General features: G+C 42.0%; 1 protein-coding gene across 10 annotated transcripts in view; it reads right to left on the reverse strand.

Moving 5' to 3' along the window:
- LOC125780968 (repetitive organellar protein-like) overlaps nucleotides 1–22,616 on the reverse strand; it is a 72,558-nt gene that overhangs the window by 12,241 nt on the left and 37,701 nt on the right. For 2 of the 10 annotated variants that reach the window (XM_049463462.1, XM_049463451.1), the window contains 3 exons: nucleotides 14,000–14,074; nucleotides 11,111–11,185; nucleotides 10,558–10,689 (listed from right to left, as the gene is read on the reverse strand). The exons of 7 other annotated variants lie outside the window; for them this stretch is intronic. In XM_049463462.1, coding sequence (XP_049319419.1) covers nucleotides 10,558–10,689; nucleotides 11,111–11,185; nucleotides 14,000–14,074 — 282 coding nt within the window. Of the gene's footprint in view, nucleotides 1–7,624; nucleotides 8,029–10,557; nucleotides 10,690–11,110; nucleotides 11,186–13,999; nucleotides 14,075–22,616 lie in introns of those variants that run through there. One more of the 10 variants, XM_049463457.1, reaches the window with a different exon arrangement.

Here is a 22,616-nt window from a genome sequence, read left to right on the forward strand (position 1 = left end):
GCTCATTTTTCCTGCTTTTCCGGTTATTTTGAGACTGACTGCAGCCTGCAGGAAGGCGGAGTTGGACGTCCAGTGTGTCCAGCTCCGCCCACTTTGTTAGTGTCAGGCTGTCCAGTCCCGCCCACTTTGTCAGCATTATGTCTTAGCTCCGCCTCTGAACGGAAGTAAACAATGTACAGGGCAGTTAGTAGACTTTAAATATAATGTGCCGCTTCGTCCGGTTTAAATACTGTGTATACACTACAAGCTTGTGAGACTGACAAGGCGTGGTGTGGACAAAGTGGGTGGGACTGGACGCGCTGGACGTCTAACTCCCCCTTCCCGCAGGCTGCAGTCAGTAGTAGTTGGTTATTTTTCTTCTGCTGCCATTGTTGAGGAACACCTGCTCAGCTTCCTGTATTTGGTCCGAAAGTTCGAACCGTCCAGAAAAGCGCTTTCACACTGCAGGCGAACCGGACCATGGTTCAGAAGATCTGGACCGAGACCACCTCTCTTGGTCGGACCAAAATCTGGTCCTTTGGTCCGGACCGTGGTTCGGGGCCCCTTTCACACCTGCTACTTTGGTTCTGACCAAACTGAAAAGTCCGAAAGTCCGGACCAAACGAGGCAGGTGTGAACAGCATGCTCCATGATTTACCTTGATTGATGTGACTCTCCACCTCTACCTTTATCTAGCCCCATTTTGGGACTTGGGTTAAGGACACGGTTTGCACATTCGATATTGGCCAGAACAAATGTTAGTGAGCTGTTTTACTAGGTGTGTACTTATTTTACTCGTTTCTGATTTCATAAGGTAAATGGTTTGCTCTTCATTAACAATCCTTTTCAGATTTTTTGGCAACCACAAGTCCATCTTCTCACCTGCCAGGTGTGTTTTAGAGAGGAAGGAGGTCGCGATCGCAGACACAGAGAAATTTTACTTGAAATTTGTAAAGTCAAAGGGTTTTAGGCAGTAAAGACGCTAGCATTACTGCTACTGTGTGTTGACTGGTTTGTGAGCCTGTTTAAAAGACTTTTAACTGGAGTTTAAAAGGCTTTTATTATTGATATACTGAAATATTTAATATTCTTGCAATGAGATAATTTGTACATTTTATTAGTTGGAAATTTATAATAAAAAATATGATAAACTATGATTTTGCCCAGTTGTTCCAAATAAATTCATTAATTTTGGACTCACTCTAGAGTGCCCACTAGTGGTCAAAAACCTGGAAGAGATCCTAAATGGGTATTGTATTCTCGTAGAGATTCTCCAATAGCACTTTTCTGTGGATCAAATTTGGGTCTTTATTGATGACGAGAAAATATAGAGGAAAATCACCAAAAAATGCAAAAATAATTTGATATTACAAACAAAGAAGAGAACATGAGTTACATTTTGTGCGTTGCATTCTTTTTTCTTTTTACAATTTTTTAAAGTGGGAGCGTGAAGAGAAGAGAGGGGCGTGGCCAAGATGGAAAGGCGGGTTATGGAGGTTACTGTCACACCTTCCAATGCTTCTACTGACTTTTCCACCTTCACAAACTCCAACTCCCAGAATGCACCTCTCAATCCTGTGTCTCAGCCAGCCAATCAGCACCTGATTGTTAGATCTGCTTCACCTGTGTTCTGAGTAATTACTGGGGGTTTTCTATGTATAAATACAAGTCTGTTTGTCCTGTTTCTCGCGAAGTATTGCCCCTGTTATTCAGCTGCATACCGAGCGTTATTTCTTTGATTATCTATTTCCGTGTATGACCTATTTTTGGCTTTTGTCTCTGATTTTGTCTTGCCCTTTTGGTTAGTTCATTTGGCTGTTTTGTTCTGGTTTAGACCCTTATTTCCTGTTTATTGTTTATCCCTTTTGGACTGTGATTTGGCTCTGATGTTTTGGTCTGTGTTGTTTGTGTTTTGTACTGTTGTTAGTACTCAGTTTAAGCTTGTTGGTTTGGCTCTGTTTATTAAAACCTCTCCTGATTTTTACTGCAAGCGTCTCACTCCTGTCTGTGGCGTCACAGAATACTTCGCCATCATGGAGACGGCAGATCTTGAGGCTTTGAAATCAGCTGTTTGTGAGCAAAGGCAGACTCTACAGCAGCATCAGCAGTTTTTTGAGGGCTTTAATCAATCTATTGGTGCTTTAACCCAGCTACAAGGAGAGCAACAAAAACAGCTAACCCAAGTCATAGAAGGTATGAAACAATTATCTACTCAAATACTATCTTTGGGTGCCTCTGCTACTGTAGTATCTACTCCTAGTCCTCCTGCTCCTGTTTCCCTTAATGAGAGTATTTTTCCTGTTAGCAAACCTGATAAGTTTGATGGCTCTCCTGAACTTTGCAAAGGTTTCTTGTTACAGTGTTCCATATACTTCTGCAATTCCCCTCCTAGCTCTGACCAATCTCTTATAGCCTTTGTGGTATCTCGTATGACCGGTAAGGCCCTAGATTGGGCCACTGCTGTCTGGCCTAATTTACAGACCCTGACTTTTGAGCAATTTATTACTGAACTTTGCTCTGTTTTCGATCACCCCCGTGAAGGAAAGTCTAGTGGTGAGTTTTTGTGTAAGATCCGCCAGGGTAATCGGTCTGTTGTTGAATATGCTCTAGAATTTCGTACTCTTGCTGCTAGCAGTGGGTGGAATGAGCCTGCCTTGTTGATTATGTTTAGAAATGGTCTTAACTCTGATGTGCTCATGGAGTTAGCATGTAAGGATGATAATTTGAGTCTAGACGCTCTCATTAAGCTCGCTATAAGGCTGGATCAACTCTTACATGAGCGTAAGGCTAAAAAATCAGCTCCAGCTTCCAGTCAAGCCCACCAAAGAGACTTTTCAAGTACTGGTCATCCTTATCGCACCACTGGAGAACGCCTTAATGAGAACAACAGCACAGAACCCATGCAGTGCGATTCTTCTCGTCTGTCCCAAGAAGAAAGACTTCGTCGACTACAGTGTGGTCTATGCATATATTGTGGCGGGTCTGGTCACGTTTTACGTGACCGTCAGTCCCGTCCGCATAGACGTCAGGCACCGACCCCTGGAAAGCGCGTGGTGCCTGAGTTTTCCCACAAAGGGGTTGGTTTCTAAGTCTTTCCTGTTGCCTGTTATACTGTACTGCCATCAGTCTGTCTCTGTTTTTTCAGCCTTAATAGATTCTGGAGCTGAAGGAAACTTCATACACAAGAAGCTGGTGAATCAACTCGACATCCCTCTTCAACCTCTGAAGACTCCACTGAAGGTTTCTGCTCTTGATGGAGGCCCCGTTGGGGCAGGGACAATTTCTTTTATGACTGAACCTGTTAAATTAGCTACCAGTGCTCTTCATGAAGAACTACTTAGTTTTCTTGTTCTAGAATCTTCTGAGTTTGCTATTATTTTAGGTCTCCCTTGGTTAGAGAAGCATGACCCCCTCATCTCTTGGTCTGATCAGGAACTACTCTCTTGGTCCCCCTTTTGTTTTGAGAATTGCCTTAAATCTAATCTGTCTGTTAGATCCACCTCTGTTGAAAGCCCTGAATGTTCTTTAGAAGTACAGATACCTCGTGAATATCAAGATCTCAAGGAAGTTTTCAGTAAAGTTAAAGCTACTAAATTACCCCCTCACAGATCCTATGACTGTGCTCTTGAACTTACCGAGGGAGCTACTCTTCCTAAGTCTAGAGTTTATCCTCTTACTCAGGCTGAGGAGAGGGCTATGGAGGAATACGTTAAGGAGGCATTAGACCAGGGTTTTATCCGTCCATCCACTTCTCCAGCAGCTTCGGGTTTTTTCTTTGTTAAGAAAAAAGATGGAGGTCTCCGTCCTTGCATTGATTATCGGGCATTAAACCTTATCACCAAGAGATACACCTATCCTCTTCCTTTAATCCCTGTAGCATTAGAACAATTGCGTGGAGCCACAATTTTCACTAAACTAGACCTTAGAAGCGCCTACAATCTCATTCGTATTCAAGAGGGGGATGAGTGGAAAACAGCTTTCGTTACCACTCGTGGGCATTATGAATATACAGTCATGCCATTTGGACTCACTAACGCTCCTTCAGTCTTTCAAGCATTTATTAATGACATCCTCAGGGATTTTCTTGGTCAATTTGTTATTGCTTTTATTGACGACATTCTTGTGTATTCGGACACTCTAGAAAATCATGTTTGTCACGTACGTCAGGTCCTCACTAGGCTGCTTGAACACCAGTTGTATATTAAAGGGGAGAAATGTGAATTTCACTCACCTACTACCACATTTCTGGGTTACATTATAAGTCCCACAGGTATCACTATGGATGACCACAAGGTGGAAGCTGTAGTCAATTGGCCCATTCCTAAATCTGTTAAGGATCTTCAAAGATTCTTAGGCTTTGCTAATTTCTATCGTTGTTTTATCCGTAACTTTAGCAGTGTTGCTGCCCCCCTTACAGCACTTCTTAAGGGAGCTACTAAGTCCCTAGTGTGGACATCTCAAGCTGAACAAGCCTTCCAAAATCTCAAACACGCTTTCACCTCAGCCCCTGTTCTCAAACATCCTGATCCTAGCATACCTTTTGTTGTGGAGGTTGATGCTTCTGAGACTGGTGTGGGAGCTGTTTTGTCACAGAGGTTGGGAAACCCTCAGAAATTGTACCCTGTAGCCTTCTTTTCTCATAAGCTTACTCCCACTGAGCGTAACTATGGCATTGGTGATAGGGAACTTCTTGCTATGAAATTGGCATTTGAAGAGTGGAGACATTGGTTGGAGGGTTCCAATCACCCTTTTCTAGTATTAACTGATCACAAGAACCTAGAATATTTGCAGTCTGCCAAACGTATGAACCCTCGTCAGGCACGTTGGTCTCTTTTCTTTACACGTTTCCAATTTACTGTTTCTTACAGGCCAGGATCCCGTAATGGTAAAGCTGATGCCCTTTCCCACGTGTTGGCTGAAGACTCACCTCAGTGCATCTCTTCTGAGACCATCCTTCAACCTGGAGTGGTGTTGTCCTCCATACGATGGGAGGTCGATGATGAGATTGAGACTGCCCTGAGAGACATTGAAATTCCCTCTCATTGTCCTTCGAACAAACTTTATGTTCCCGTCTCTTTCCGTTACCGTCTTATCACCTGGGCACACTCCTCCATTTCTTCTGGTCATCCTGGTGAGACCCGCACTCAGCAACTTTTGAGCAATAGATACTGGTGGGAGGGTATGGCTAGTGACATCCATAGGTTTATTTCATCCTGTTCCACCTGTTCACAGTGTAAAACTCCCAAGACTTTACCTGCTGGTAAATTAGTACCCCTGCCTATACCTGCCCGTCCTTGGTCTCATATAGCTATAGATTTTATTACTGATCTCCCTGTCTCTCAGTCATATACTACTATACTCACCATTATTGATAGATTTTCACGTGGAGTTAGGTTCATACCTTTTCCATCTTTACCCACTGCCTTTCAGACAGCTGAAGCCTTGTTTAATTTTGTATTTCGTTTCTTTGGCATACCTGAAGAGATCTTGTCTGATAGGGGTCCTCAATTCATTTCACAAGTGTGGTCAGCCTTCTTTGAACATCTAGGAGTAGCTGTCAGCCTTACTTCTGGCTATCACCCTGAGTCTAATGGTCAGTGTGAGCGGATGAACCAAGAGTTGGGTAAATTTCTCAGACTGTATTGTTTTGAAAACCAGAATGACTGGGCCCGTTTTCTCCCTTGGGCTGAAATGGCACAAAACTCTCTTACAAGCTCTGTCACCGGCATGACCCCTTTTCAGTGCATTTTTGGTTACCAACCCCCCTTAATGCCTTGGACTGGTGTTCAGTCTGATGTTCCTGCTGTAGACGCATGGATGAAACGGAGTGAGGAGGTTTGGGAATTTGCTCATCGTCGCATTGAAGCTGCACTGCATCGTCAGAAAACCCAAGCAGATCGTCATCGTGGTGAGAATCCCTCTTACCAACCTGGAGACCGAGTGTGGCTGTCGACCCGAGACTTCAGACTTACTGAGGGAAGTAGAAAATTATCACCTAAATTTGTTGGTCCTTACAAAATCCTTAAGCAGATCAATGAAGTTACTTATAAATTGGATTTACCTAGCCAGTCTTGTATGTCTAACAGTTTCCATGTCTCTCTTCTTAAACCTGTTGTCTCAGGTCCTTTGGATGAGGCTACACCTTGTGAGACCCCTCCTCCTCCGGTGATGGTCAATGGGACGCCCGCCTTCGCTGTTCGTCAATTGCTGAACTCTAGATGGCGTGGGGGCGTTCTGCAATACCTGGTTGACTGGGAGGGGTACGGTCCAGAGGAACGTAAATGGGTTCCTGCTTCGGACGTGCTTGATCCAGGTCTCGTGGCTGACTTTCACCAGCGGCACCCTAACAAGCCTGCTCCACGTTCTAGGGGACGCCCTAGACGTAGGTCTCCCAGTTCATCCAGTGTTCATCCCAGCAGTCGTCCCAGGGGCCGTCCTAGGAGGTTCAGTTCTGTTCGGCACATGAGGGAGGTCAGCGGGGCGTCCGAAGACGTTGCCGGATGGGTGGTTCATGGTCGTCGCGGGCGCCCTCGTTCTTTGTCCCGCCCGGACTCTTTGGGGGGGGGAACTGTCACACCTTCCAATGCTTCTACTGACTTTTCCACCTTCACAAACTCCAACTCCCAGAATGCACCTCTCAATCCTGTGTCTCAGCCAGCCAATCAGCACCTGATTGTTAGATCTGCTTCACCTGTGTTCTGAGTAATTACTGGGGGTTTTCTATGTATAAATACAAGTCTGTTTGTCCTGTTTCTCGCGAAGTATTGCCCCTGTTATTCAGCTGCATACCGAGCGTTATTTCTTTGATTATCTATTTCCGTGTATGACCTATTTTTGGCTTTTGTCTCTGATTTTGTCTTGCCCTTTTGGTTAGTTCATTTGGCTGTTTTGTTCTGGTTTAGACCCTTATTTCCTGTTTATTGTTTATCCCTTTTGGACTGTGATTTGGCTCTGATGTTTTGGTCTGTGTTGTTTGTGTTTTGTACTGTTGTTAGTACTCAGTTTAAGCTTGTTGGTTTGGCTCTGTTTATTAAAACCTCTCCTGATTTTTACTGCAAGCGTCTCACTCCTGTCTGTGGCGTCACAGTTACATGTTATCAGCTGGAGCTACTGCTGCTATATATGTAATGCTGCAGGCCGGCCAGTTCAACTGGCTGTCCTGACAGATGCTAACCAGGCTGAACAACAGCTATTTATAGCTCATAAGTTGATGCTAATAATTTATTTTACATACACCTAATTATTTAATTATATAATATATTTTTTTTTTATTAGTAGTTGTTAAATTGAGCACAAGGCCAATCCTAAATAACACCCTAAATTAAGTAAAAACAATGCACAAATCCGGCACTTGATGATGTTAGTAGCATAAATCTGAATTGCTGTACAAATAGAAACATTAAGACAAGGTGGTGACAGGAACCAATGAGAAATTAATGACTTTTACTCTGAAAGGTTGAACTGCTCAACCAATAGGTACAATTTATGTTATTTATTTATTTGTTGTTGACTTAGTTCTATATTAATAAATATCTCAACTAAATGTACTAAAACATATTTGGCTTATCCATGTATAGAAATAAACATTCTGTACAAAAATTGTGAATTTCTGATTTAGACACACACAGCATGCTCCATGATTTACCTTCACTCTTCTTCTTCAGCTCCTCCACTTGACTCTCACTGGCTCTCAGTCTGCTCTCTAAGTTGTTCACTGCAGTCGTCGTGTGTCTCTGTTCAACTTTCAGCTCTGCCAGCACAGCGCTCATCTCTCTCAGTACAGAGTGGATGTCCTGCTGGCAGCTTTGTTGGGTGGAGGTTGTGGTTGTAGCTTCAGTTGTGGGATTCTCAGCAGCCTGAATCTCGTTCTCTCTGTCTCCTCTGTCTTCAGAACCCCTCAGAGTGATGCTATTCACCCTGACTGACTGTCCCTCCAACAAACTGCAGCCCAGCACCAGCAGCAGCAGCAGATAAACTGCACTCATCTTTAAAACTCTCCCGCTTTCTTCTACTGTTTCACTGCTACACTCAGATACTATATATATAGTGGACATGTGTTAGTTATTAACTGTATTATCAGAATGTTTTGGTCTGTAATTTGTACAGAAACATGTAAATGTTTAACAGCTGATGGTAAAATCTCTGAAACAGTAATAAATCTCTGAAATAATAATGTAGATAGCTTAGTGTGGCCTTGTGGTGTCAGCAGAAAAATGCTAATGTTGATTAGTGTCACTTCCAGGTGTTTTATGGGAATTTATTTGTCCTTATTTTTAGGGTCTGAAACTGCACTAACTGAGACTGAGAGATGTTATATTACTTATTAATTTATAGAATATGCAGGTCATTATTAAGTATTGCTCTAGCAGTAAAAAAATCATACAATTTACTACAGACTAGTCAGCCTTTAGTACAGCCTTTCCACAGTGAAATTATACATATTAAAATTTTCAGTTCAAAGTTTACAACACACATCTGTACATTCTAAATCATAACAACTGTTCATCTGCACGAATAAGCAATAAATAAACATGAAAATATATAGGAATTTTATCTAAAATGTGTAGAAAATGTTATGTTAGTTTCCCTTAGAGGATCTATTCACTTATTTTTATTTTGAAATAAAACAGCATGTGTCATTGGACTGAGAGTGTTCAAACCTTCACACTATACTGTATATTATGAACATGAAACGTATTATTATAATGTTTAAATATATTTATCACCCTCTCTAACTTTTAGCTCAATATAAAAATCATATTTAACTCCTCTCACATGATCATGCAGAAACTGCAGATTATGATCAGATCACATTATGATCTTCATTCAGAGGTGATCAGAGACGCATCTCCACCACATTTAACACAAGTGTACACTGAATGGGATTTGCGTGTAGGGATACAGTTAGGCTGTGTTGTTTGATAGAGAGTAATACACTGATAGTAGCAGGTGAGAGAGCATGATTACAGTCAGTTACAGCAAGTGAAATGGGAGTTGTGCACGTGTTGATGTGCTTTTTATGCAGGAGAGTAAAATCTGATCTTACCTGGTCACACTGGAAACACATTTTAGTAAAAAGTGTAAACAGAATCCAGTCTAAGTCGATCCAGGTACTAATCACATATGAAACTCATGCTAAAGCAAGGTGTACATTGCATGATCAGTAGCAGGACTCCTCTAATTACAGATATGCTGCTAGATATACTCTTCAGAGGCCTCTGACCGAGTGTTCTCTAGTTCATGATGTGTTTAATAATTTCATTAATAATTAATGACATTTCTCAATGTTTTAGTTTTTAGGAATTAACTGTACACTACAAAAGACCATTATTTTTCAATTAATTATTTTTTAATTGCAGTATGAAGGATCTGATCTGAATAAATGTGTTTAACTGATACTTCAGTACTGAATATATCTCAGTATCAGAGGAAGCACTTTGGATTCTCTGTCCAGGAAAGACTTGCTATAAATAAGATCAAAGATTCTGTTATAAAACACTCATATTGATTAACTAACTGAGGACGTAGCTGTTTACTGTAAGAACTGAACATAACTCAGCTTTGATCACATGATCATCTGAAAGAGGAATATCTCAATAATAACAGAACTGCAATAACTGATATCAGCTGGGAGTCTTCTGTACTCAGTTACAATAATCCACTGTAACATCTGGTTTTACAGATCACAAGTTCAGATTTATTCTTTTATAAAAATCAGTTCTCATTTCATCACAATATGAATTACATGAGAGATTATGTTGTTTATTAAGTGTGAAATGGTAACATAGTGAAGATCACACATTATTAGTTACTTAGTTTCCTCCACACTTTTAGTCATTACAACAACATGGAAGGCAGATATAGAGTATTACTGATTTTAAAGAAAATAAAGAATAAAGTACGGATACAGTGATGAACTTTCACCTCTCTGAGTTTAAAATGTATAATCTGAAGTTAGTTACTGAAAATCACAGAGTTTCTTTAGACTGAACATTTAAAGTTAAACTGCTCAAACAGGAAACAACATTTGACCACTAAAGGTGGTGTGATGAAATGAACTGTCACGTACCCACGAATTAGCTTTGACCTTCACACAGACAACATCTCCTACTTCCAGTAACAGTGAGACTCCATTAGAGGAATTTGCCTCATTTGGTTGTTGATGAACATGTGCTCCTGTTACATGATGTCCATTCTTCTGTAAGGCCACTGATATAGGTCTTCCACCAAATCCAAAAGCGTAGATTTTGAACTCGTAGACTCCTCTGACAGGGGCAGTGAAAATACCTGAATTATAGATAAAGTGAGATAAAACAGGGATCTCATCAACCAGCCTGTTAAACATAGAATATAATGAACTTGATTACTCAGTTCAGGGGAGCATTTCCCAAAACATTCTTAAAGTTAAGAATTTAGTCTCATATTTAGGATTATTTGTAACCTAACAGAATTCTGACTCATTCATAACTGATTAAGAACACAGTTCCATCTAAAAAAACGACAGATGACGCCAAATTTCCTTTAATAAATGTACAGACGTGCTGAATCTGACCTAATCTAAAATAAATCATAACCTACCTGTAACTGGGTTGTAAGCGTTTCCGATGTTGATGAAGACGTGTTTGTAGACCAGAGTAACATCAATGCTGTGTGGTCCATGATGAGCCTCTTCCCCGCCTGAAAGTGATGCTGAAAACACCACTTTTCTCTCTTTAATAAACAGAATGTTGGAGAAATCAATTCAACACTGGTGATAGATTTATTCTGCTATATTGAACATCATTAATATTAACATAGTAACACATGTTGTCCAAATGCAAAGTTTCAAGAAATAAACAATGAAACACATTTACAGTGGAAATAGAGACACATGCTGTGCAAGTAAAAGAGCAAAATCTAAACTAAAATTATATAAATTATTATACAGATTAGAAAAACTTGTGGTTAGATTGTATATATTAATTGGGATTGTTTGTTAAATAATACTAATTCACTCTAAAACCTCAAGAAGAAAATATAAAAAACATTTAAGTTCAGCAATGCATCAATTTATTTAATCTGTCTGTTTATAGAAAGTTCTCCCTCTTGATAAAGTTCTTAGAGGTTTTCTTAGAAAAACTGAATTTAGTACCTTGGTTCTCCTTTTTCAGGATCTCCACATTGTTCTCTGTGATCTTCAGGGAGTTTTTCAAGTCTTTCAGTGACTCTGAATAACAAAGTACACAGCATTTCACTTACAGTCATTTTCACCAAAGTCCTCATGTTTAATTAACTTTACAGTGGGAATTTGCAGAACAATTTAAACCTGTATTTAAAATAAACTGTGGGGAATTAAATGTCTGCTGCTTGAATGTAGATCAGATTTCTGTAAATTTATCCAGATGGCACTGATACACCCACAGCGGACAGTGTAATGGGTGGTAATGCTTTTATGATGTATTTACGGTACACACGTGAGACTGTGGATGGAGGAATGTTAAATCTCTGCACAACTTAAGAAATGGAACGTTCTAATCCATCTGAAAACCACTATCAGGTCTCACTCTAACTCTGGTAATTCATGTCTTAACCATGAGCATACTGGTTAGTGTTTAACCTCACTCACAAGATAACACCTCACAGTTTATACTGGTGTGGGCATTCCCAAGCTGTCCCCTGAGGTCACTTCAATTTACATATTGCTATCCCGTGACTTTAGGCATGTGAGTGTAAGAATCCCTCCATCAGTTCATCTTCTCATCTGCTTCTTCCTGATCAGGATCACAGTAAATACAGATTCCAGCTGGAATCATTGAACACAAGGCAGGAATCCCCCCTGCACAGTTCACCAGTCTATCAGGTACCAGCACACTCACTCCTGCTAGTAATTTAGTCTAGCCTGTTCACCTGCCAGGTGTGTTTTAGAGAGGAAGGAGGTCACGACCCCAGAGACAGAGAACACACCTAACTCCTCAGTGACAGTGACCAGAACAAGAATTAAACCAGAGACAGTTTATGACCAGCCTACCCACCTCCTATATTCTCCATTATATCAGAAAATGACTGTAAACCACTAAAGGGAGACGAGAGTGCGTCACAATGAATGGGAGTAAACGGAGCTAAACGTCTAAAAGCACAAATTTAAAATAGTAGACATATTCTGCACACAAAATAAATTTAAAATACAGTTTATTAGTAAGCATAGTGTCTTGTACATTGACCTAATTCCAAAAGTAAAATATATAATAAAACACTTAAATAAAAGCTAGAACATTGAAAAAATAGCATTTGTTACCCGTCCCCACTCTCTAACTATAAACCATACCAAAAATATAATTATTAAAATCCTTTAGAGATGTAATTTTTTGCATTGTTGTGTGACTCCAAATCCCATCTATGCTTTAAAAATATTTATTTCGTAATAAATTTATAATATTTAAGTTAAAATACACATTTTAGTTGTGTCTCTGGGTTTCACTCATTCCTGTTACTGTAAAACATTACCCCAACTGAAACATCTGGAACATTCTACAAGAAACATCTACAACAGGAAGTGACATCAGCTGGTTCTTCTAAAGATCATGGGATCTTATTGTAACTATGACTGAGGAGGAGGTCAATCTCAACACTCAGTCCTGTTACCTAAAGTAATTCTGAGATCTGATTTGCTTATTTTTAATTTTGGGAAAATCACTAGAATGTGCTCCACATGCTATTGGCATAGCCGCCATTTAGCTATTTTTCATGTTTTTGCTAATTCTATGCTAAAAACTCAAAACATAAAAAGTAACAGGACTGAGTGCCAGTTACAGGAGTGAATTCCAGTAACAGGAGTGAGAGCCAATGACAGGACTAAGTGCCAGTAAAAGGAGTGAGTTCCAGTAACAGGACTGAGCTACTTTCAGTTCTATTACTCAAAACATAAAAAGTAACAGGAGTGAGTTTCAGTAACAGGAATTAGAATTGCCCATTGGTTTATTGATTTCTAAATGTGAATATTAGTTAATGTAAAACACATTTTTTCCAATTCTGTTTGTTTAATCCTTTATTTATTTGTTTAATAAATTGTATGATAATAAATTTGATAATTTACAGGTTTGGCTCTTCTTGAAAAGATAAAACTTGCTATGCATATTTTAGATAGATACAATGTAGATATATATAGAGTAATTTCTTCATTGTCATAAATATAAATTATTTGAAGAAGCAGTCAACCATTTATTTAAAATAAGACTTGAAAGAAAATAAAAGCAAGTAGTGAATTTGCTTTTAAACATGTTTCTTAAATGTCACATGAGATTTGGAAACAGGAATGAGAAAAATATAAACATCTTGGAAGAAACTTTATGAAATATTAAGTAAAGCTGCCTGAGATTGACCAATACATGTTTTGAACAGTTAAATTTATGTGTTATTGGATTTTATTGGATGTTACGTTTAATTTGGAAGAGTTACATCAAACAAATCACACACATTTGGTGGAATGGTCCACTTGTCCAAGATTTAACTTGAATTTTGGAAAGCAGAATGATGTCTTTCCAATATATGTATATTTTTTTTACAGGAAAAGGGTTTTGGGCAGTAAAGATGCTAGCATTACTGCTACTGTGTGCTGACTGGTTGGTGTTTAAAACACTTTTAACTGCAGTTTAAAGCATATGTTTAATGTACTGAAACATTTATCATGTTGTGTTGAGAATAACTTTTATCAGTCAGCAAATTATAATACATTTATAAACTATTATTTTGCCCAGTTGCTCCATATGAATTCATTCATTTTGGACTCACTCTAAAGAACCCTCTAGTGGCCAAAAACCCGGAAGAGATTCTTAAGTGAGTATTTTATTCTCGTAGAGATTCTCTGATTGCCATTTTCCACCCAAAGAACTGGTTCCGTTCAGGCTGATAAGAATCTTGATGCTCAACATCGGATACATGAACCAGAACAGAGTCTGGAGCTGTGCTCTACACACTACCTGCAGTGCACTCTGCTGCCCATTTCTCATATTTATTCCTAACAAAATAAATAATAAATTATTACCATCACTTTTAGTCTTCAGTTCATCCACTTCAGTCTCAAATCTCACCTCCAGTGTGCTGTGATTCACTGCCTGAGCTGAAGATCAAAACAACAAAGAGATCATAACTTTAAACTAATTCCATTACATAACCCACTGTACAACCTGTTAACTCAGTCTGAGAAAAACACTGATCACCTTAAACCATTTAAGTTTAATTAAATCTAATAATTTAACTCTAATTAACTCACTAAATTAAGCACAAACAATGCACTTGTTAAGTGTAATTAAATACATTAAGTAAATTGTAGTTACTCTATTTATATTAACCTTAGTTACACAAATCCTGAATCCAGTATCCAGTCCAGGACTTTATAATCTTTATAGGTGTGACAGTATGTAATCAATTAATTAAATTAAATATTCTCCTTACAAAATCCAGCACTTAGATTCAACACAGGATTAGAAACAGGGGCTGAGGTTCAGCACAGTGTACTGGTTTTACTGGTTCAGGATTAGAAACAGGGACTGAGGTTCTGTAACATGGAGGAGGAGGCCGGATGCAAATGCAAGTCATATTTATTTTTAGACATAACTAAAAAGCAAACCAAAAACTGAGACAAAGAAAACACTTAAAGTAAACACTTTAAGACTATAAAACAAAAGATAAACTAGGTCTTGAGAAGCAAGGCACAAAACACTATAAAGATAACAAACCAGAACTGTCGACCAAAATAACAAACACACAGGACAAGGTCAAACAAAAAGCGCGACAGAGAACAATGGATCACATGAGGTATTTATACACAGGCACACACTAGGGACACCTGTGGAAGTAATGAGGGGGCGGAGTTACAAATGAGACACAAGGTGACAACACTAATGGCTTGGGCAGGGCTAGGGCGGGGCTAGGGCGGAGACAGAACAATAACAAAAACAATGCCATGTGCTCAAAAAAGCACATGGCTGGAAACACAAGACAGGAAAACAGGGCAGGAGCACAGAAAACCAAAAGAGGGAAAAACACAGGACAGACATGGGCTGAGGAGTAACAGGTTCAGCACAGTGTACTGGTTTTACTGGTGGAGGATTAGAAACAGGGGCTGAGGTCCAGCACAGTGTACTGGTTTTACTGGTTCAGGATTAGAAATAGGGGCTGAGGTTCAGCACAGTGTACTGGTTTTACTGGTTCAGGATTAGAAACAGGGACTGAGGTCCAGCACAGTGTACTGGTTTTACTGGTTCAGGATTAGAAATAGGGGCTGAGGTTCAGCACAGTGTACTGGTTTTACTGGTTCAGGATTAGAAACAGGGACTGAGGTCCAGCACAGTGTACTGGTTTTACTGGTTCAGGATTAGAAACGGGGCTGAGGTCCAGCACAGTGTACTGGTTTTACTGGTTCAGGATTAGAAACAGGGGCTGAGGTCCAGCACAGTGTACTGGTTTTACTGGTTCAGGATTAGAAACAGGGGCTGGTTTTACTGGTTCAGGATTAGAAACAGGGGCTGAGGTCCAGCACAGTGTACTGGTTTTACTGGTTCAGGATTAGAAACAGGGGCTGAGGTCCAGCACAGTGTACTGGTTTTACTGGTTCAGGATTAGAAACGGGGCTGAGGTCCAGCACAGTGTACTGGTTTTACTGGTTCAGAATTAGAAATAGGGGCTGAGGTCCAGCACAGTGTACTGGTTTTACTGGTTCAGGATTAGAAACAGGGGCTGGTTTTACTGGTTCAGGATTAGAAACAGGGATTGAGGTTCAGCACAGTGTACTGGTTTTACTGGTGGAGGATTAGAAAAAGGGGCTGAGGTCCAGCACAGTGTACTGGTTTTACTGGTTCAGGATTAGAAACGGGGCTGAGGTCCAGCACAGTGCACTGGTTTTACTGGTTCAGAATTAGAAATAGGGGCTGAGGTCCAGCACAGTGTACTGGTTTTACTGGTGGAGGATTAGAAACAGGGGCTGAGGTCCAGCACAGTGTACTGGTTTTACTGGTTCAGAATTAGAAATAGAGGCTGAGGTCCAGCACAGTGTACTGGTTTTACTGGTGGAGGATTAGAAACAGGGGCTGAGGTTCAGGCAGTGCACTGGTTATACTGGTTCAGGATTAGAAACAGGGGCTGAGGTTCAGCACAGTGTACTGGTTTTACTGGTTCAGAATTAGAAACAGGGGCTGAGGTCCAGCACAGTGTAGTGGTTTTACTGGTTCAGGATTAGAAACAGGGACTGAGGTTCAGCACAGTGTACTAGTTTTACTGGTGGAGGATTAGAAACAGGGGCTTAGGTCCAGCACAGTGTACTGGTTTTACTGGTTCAGAATTAGAAATAGGGGCTGAGGTCCAGCACAGTGTACTGGTTTTACTAGTGGAGGATTAGAAACAGGGGCTGAGGTTCAGCACAGTGTACTGGTTTTACTGGTTCAGGATTAGAAACAGGGGCTGAGGTCCAGCACAGTGTACTGGTTTTACTGGTTCAGGATTAGAAATAGGGGTTGAGGTCCAGCACAGTGTACTGGTTTTACTGGTTCATAATTAGAAACAGAGACTGAGGTGCAGCACAGTGTACTGGTTTTACTGGTTCAGGATTAGAAACAAGGGATGAGGTCCAGCAGAGTGTACTGGTTTTACTGGTTCAGGATTAGAAACAGAGGCTGAGACTCAGTACAGTGTACTGGTTTTACTGGTTCAGGATTAGAAATAGGGGCTGAGGTCTAGCACAGTGTACTGGTTTTACTGGTTCAGGATTAGAAACAGGGGCTGAGACTCAGCACAGTGTACTGGTTTTATTGGTTCAGGATTAGAAACAGGGACTGAGGTTCAGCACAGTGTACTGTTTTTACTGGTTCAGGATTAGAAACAGGGGCTGAGGTTCAGCACAGTGTACTGGTTTTACTGGTTCAGGATTAGAAACAGGGGCTGAGGTCCAGCACAGTGTACTGGTTTTACTGGTTCAGGATTAGAAACAGGGGCTGAGACTCAGCACAGTGTACTGGTTTTACTTGTTCAGGATTAGAAACAGGGGCTGAGGTCCAGCACAGTGTACTGGTTTTACTGGTTCAGGATTAGAAACAGGGGCTGGTTTTACTGGTTCAGGATTAGAAACAGGGGCTGAGGTCCAGCACAGTGTACTGGTTTTACTGGTTCAGGATTAGAAACAGGGGCTGAGGTCCAGCACAGTGTACTGGTTTTACTGGTTCAGGATTAGAAACAGGGACTGAGGTTCAGCACAGTGTACTGTTTTTACTGGTTCAGGATTAGAAACAGGGGCTGAGGTTCAGCACAGTGTACTGGTTTTACTGGTTCAGGATTAGAAACAGGGGCTGAGGTCCAGCACAGTGTACTGGTTTTACTGGTTCAGGATTAGAAACAGGGGCTGAGACTCAGCACAGTGTACTGGTTTTACTTGTTCAGGATTAGAAACAGGGGCTGAGGTCCAGCACAGTGTACTGGTTTTACTGGTTCAGGATTAGAAACAGGGGCTGGTTTTACTGGTTCAGGATTAGAAACAGGGGCTGAGGTCCAGCACAGTGTACTGGTTTTACTGGTTCAGGATTAGAAACAGGGGCTGAGGTCCAGCACAGTGTACTGGTTTTACTGGTTCAGGATTAGAAACGGGGCTGAGGTCCAGCACAGTGTACTGGTTTTACTGGTTCAGAATTAGAAATAGGGGCTGAGGTCCAGCACAGTGTATTGGTTTTACTGGTTCAGGATTAGAAACAGGGGCTGGTTTTACTGGTTCAGGATTAGAAACAGGGACTGAGGTTCAGCACAGTGTACTGGTTTTACTGGTGGAGGATAAGAAACAGGGGCTGAGGTCCAGCACAGTGTACTGGTTTTACTGGTTCAGAATTAGAAATAGGGGCTGAGGTCCAGCACAGTGTACTGGTTTTCCTGGTGGAGGATTAGAAACAGGGGCTGAGGTTCAGCAAAGTGTACTGGTTTTACTGGTTCAGAATTAGAAATAGGGGCTGAGGTCCAGCACAGTGTACTGGTTTTCCTGGTGGAGGATTAGAAACAGGGGCTGAGGTTCAGCACAGTGTACTGGTTTTACTGGTTCAGGATTAGAAACAGGGGCTGAGGTCCAGCACAGTGTACTGGTTTTACTGGTTCAGGATTAGAAACAGGGGCTGAGGTTCAGCACAGTGTACTGGTTTTACTGGTTCAGGATTAGAAACAGGGACTGAGGTCCAGCACAGTGTACTGGTTTTACTGGTTCAGGATTAGAAACAGGGGCTGAGGTCCAGCAAAGTGTACTGGTTTTACTGGTTCAGGATTAGAAACAGGGGCTGGTTTTACTGGTTCAGGATTAGAAACAGGGGCTGAGGTCCAGCACAGTGTACTGGTTTTACTGGTGGAGGATTAGAATCAGGGGCTGAGGTCCAGCACAGTGTACTGGTTTTACTGGTTCAGGATTAGAAACAGGGGCTGGTTTTACTGGTTCAGGATTAGAAACAGGGACTGAGGTTCAGCACAGTGTACTGGTTTTACTGGTGGAGGATTAGAAACAGGGGCTGAGGTCCAGCACAGTGTACTGGTTTCACTGGTTCAGAATTAGAAATAGGGGCTGAGGTCCAGCACAGTGTACTGGTTTTACTAGTGAGGATTAGAAACAGGGGCTGAGGTTCAGCACAGTGTACTGGTTTTACTGGTTCAGGATTAGAAACAGGGGCTGAGGTCCAGCACAGTGTACTGGTTTTACTGGTTCAGGATTAGAAATAGGGGTTGAGGTCCAGCACAGTGTACTGGTTTTACTGGTTCAGGATTAGAAACAGAGACTGAGGTTCAGCACAGTGTACTGGTTTTACTGGTTCAGGATTAGAAACAGGGGCTGGTTTTACTGGTTCAGGATTAGAAACAGGGGCTGAGGTCCAGCACAGTGTACTGGTTTTACTGGTTCAGGATTAGAAACAGGGACTGAGGTTCAGCACAGTGTACTGGTTTTACTGGTGGAGGATTAGAAACAGGGGCTGAGGTCCAGCACAGTGTACTGGTTTTACTGGTTCAGAATAAGAAATAGGGGCTGAGGTCCAGCACAGTGTACTGGTTTTACTAGTGAGGATTAGAAACAGGGGCTGAGGTTCAGCACAGTGTACTGGTTTTACTGGTTCAGGATTAGAAACGGGGCTGAGGTCCAGCACAGTGTACTGGTTTTACTGGTTCAGAATTAGAAATAGGGGCTGAGGTCCAGCACAGTGTACTGGTTTTACTGGTGGAGGATTAGAAACAGGGGCTGAGGTTCAGCACAGTGTACTGGTTTTACTGGTTCAGGATTAGAAACAGGGACTGAGGTCCAGCACAGTGTACTGGTTTTACTGGTTCAGGATTAGAAACAGGGGCTGAGGTCCAGCACAGTGTACTGGTTTTACTGGTTCAGGATTAGAAACAGGGGCTGGTTTTACTGGTTCAGGATTAGAAACAGGGGCTGAGGTCCAGCACAGTGTACTGGTTTTACTGGTTCAGGATTAGAAACAGGGACTGAGGTTCAGCACAGTGTACTGGTTTTACTGGTGGAGGATTAGAAACAGGGGCTGAGGTCCAGCACAGTGTACTGGTTTTACTGGTTCAGAATTAGAAATAGGGGCTGAGGTCCAGCACCGTGTACTGGTTTTACTAGTGGAGGATTAGAAACAGGGGCTGAGGTTCAGCACAGTGTACTGGTTTTACTGGTTCAGGATTAGAAACAGGGATTGAGGTTCAGCACAGTGTACTGGTTTTACTGGTGGAGGATTAGAAAAAGGGGCTGAGGTCCAGCACAGTGTACTGGTTTTACTGGTTCAGGATTAGAAACGGGGCTGAGGTCCAGCACAGTGCACTGGTTTTACTGGTTCAGAATTAGAAATAGGGGCTGAGGTCCAGCACAGTGTACTGGTTTTACTGGTGGAGGATTAGAAACAGGGGCTGAGGTCCAGCACAGTGTACTGGTTTTACTGGTTCAGAATTAGAAATAGAGGCTGAGGTCCAGCACAGTGTACTGGTTTTACTGGTGGAGGATTAGAAACAGGGGCTGAGGTTCAGGCAGTGCACTGGTTTTACTGGTTCAGGATTAGAAACAGGGGCTGAGGTTCAGCACAGTGTACTGGTTTTACTGGTTCAGAATTAGAAACAGGGGCTGAGGTCCAGCACAGTGTAGTGGTTTTACTGGTTCAGGATTAGAAACAGGGACTGAGGTTCAGCACAGTGTACTAGTTTTACTGGTGGAGGATTAGAAACAGGGGCTTAGGTCCAGCACAGTGTACTGGTTTTACTGGTTCAGAATTAGAAATAGGGACTGAGGTCCAGCACAGTGTACTGGTTTTACTAGTGGAGGATTAGAAACAGGGGCTGAGGTTCAGCACAGTGTACTGGTTTTACTGGTTCAGGATTAGAAACAGGGGCTGAGGTCCAGCACAGTGTACTGGTTTTACTGGTTCAGGATTAGAAATAGGGGTTGAGGTCCAGCACAGTGTACTGGTTTTACTGGTTCATAATTAGAAGCAGAGACTGAGGTGCAGCACAGTGTACTGGTTTTACTGGTTCAGGATTAGAAACAGAGGCTGAGACTCAGTACAGTGTACTGGTTTTACTGGTTCAGGATTAGAAATAGGGGCTGAGGTTCAGCACAGTGTACTGGTTTTACTGGTTCAGGATTAGAAACAGGGACTGAGGTCCAGCACAGTGTACTGGTTTTACTGGTTCAGGATTAGAAACAGGGACTGAGGTCCAGCACAGTGTACTGGTTTTACTGGTTCAGGATTAGAAACAGGGACTGAGGTCCAGCACAGTGTACTGGTTTTACTGGTTCAGGATTAGAAACAGGGGCTGAGACTCAGCACAGTGTACTGGTTTTATTGGTTCAGGATTAGAAACAGGGGCTGAGGTCCAGCACAGTGTACTGGTTTTACTGGTTCAGGATTAGAAACAGGGGCTGAGACTCAGCACAGTGTACTGGTTTTACTGGTTCAGGATTAGAAACAGGGGCTGAGGTCCAGCACAGTGTACTGGTTTTACTGGTTCAGGATTAGAAACAGGGGCTGAGACTCAGCACAGTGTACTGGTTTTACTGGTTCAGGATTAGAAACAGGGGCTGAGGTCCAGCACAGTGTACTGGTTTTACTGGTTCAGGATTAGAAACAGGGGCTGGTTTTACTGGTTCAGGATTAGAAACAGGGGCTGAGGTCCAGCACAGTGTACTGGTTTTACTGGTTCAGGATTAGAAACAGGGGCTGAGGTCCAGCACAGTGTACTGGTTTTACTGGTTCAGGATTAGAAACGGGGCTGAGGTCCAACACAGTGTACTGGTTTTACTGGTTCAGAATTAGAAATAGGGGCTGAGGTCCAGCACAGTGTATTGGTTTTACTGGTTCAGGATTAGAAACAGGGGCTGGTTTTACTGGTTCAGGATTAGAAATAGGGGCTGAGGTCCAGCACAGTGTACTGGTTTTACTGGTTCAGGATTAGAAACAGGGACTGAGGTCCAGCACAGTGTACTGGTTTTACTGGTTCAGGATTAGAAATAGGGGCTGAGGTCCAGCACAGTGTACTGGTTTTACTGGTTCAGGATTAGAAACAGGGACTGAGGTCCAGCACAGTGTACTGGTTTTACTGGTTCAGGATTAGAAACAGGGGCTGAGACTCAGCACAGTGTACTGGTTTTATTGGTTCAGGATTAGAAACAGGGACTGAGGTTCAGCACAGTGTACTTGTTTTTACTGGTTCAGGATTAGAAACAGGGGCTGAGGTTCAGCACAGTGTACTGGTTTTACTGGTTCAGGATTAGAAACAGGGGCTGAGGCCCAGCACAGTGTACTGGTTTTACTGGTTCAGGATTAGAAACAGGGGCTGAGACTCAGCACAGTGTACTGGTTTTACTGGTTCAGGATTAGAAACAGGGGCTGAGGTCCAGCACAGTGTACTGGTTTTACTGGTTCAAGATTAGAAACAGGGGCTGGTTTTACTGGTTCAGGATTAGAAACAGGGGCTGAGGTCCAGCACAGTGTACTGGTTTTACTGGTTCAGGATTAGAAACAGGGGCTGAGGTCCAGCACAGTGTACTGGTTTTACTGGTTCAGGATTAGAAACGGGGCTGAGGTCCAGCACAGTGTACTGGTTTTACTGGTTCAGGATTAGAAACGGGGCTGAGGTCCAGCACAGTGTACTGGTTTTATTGGTTCAGAATTAGAAATAGGGGCTGAGGTCCAGCACAGTGTACTGGTTTTACTGGTGGAGGATTAGAAACAGGGGCTGAGGTCCAGCACATTGTACTGGTTTTACTGGTTCAGAATTAGAAATGGGGGCTGAGGTCCAGCACAGTGTACTGGTTTTACTGTTGGAGGATTAGAAACAGGGGCTGAGGTTCAGCACAGTGTCCTGGTTTTACTGGTTCAGGATTAGAAACAGGGGCTGAGGTCCAGCACAGTGTACTGGTTTTACTGGTTCAGGATTAGAAACAGGGGCTGAGGTTCAGCACAGTGTACTGGTTTTACTGGTTCAGGATTAGAATCAGGGACTGAGGTCCAGCACAGTGTACTGGTTTTACTGGTTCAGGATTAGAAACAGGGGCTGAGGTCCAGCACAGTGTACTGGTTTTACTGGTTCAGGATTAGAAACAGGGGCTGGTTTTACTGGTTCAGGATTAGAAACAGGGGCTGAGGTCCAGCACAGTG

Source organism: Astyanax mexicanus, chromosome 1 (assembly GCF_023375975.1).
Source record: "Astyanax mexicanus isolate ESR-SI-001 chromosome 1, AstMex3_surface, whole genome shotgun sequence".
NCBI classification, from domain to species: Eukaryota; Metazoa; Chordata; class Actinopteri; order Characiformes; family Acestrorhamphidae; genus Astyanax; species Astyanax mexicanus.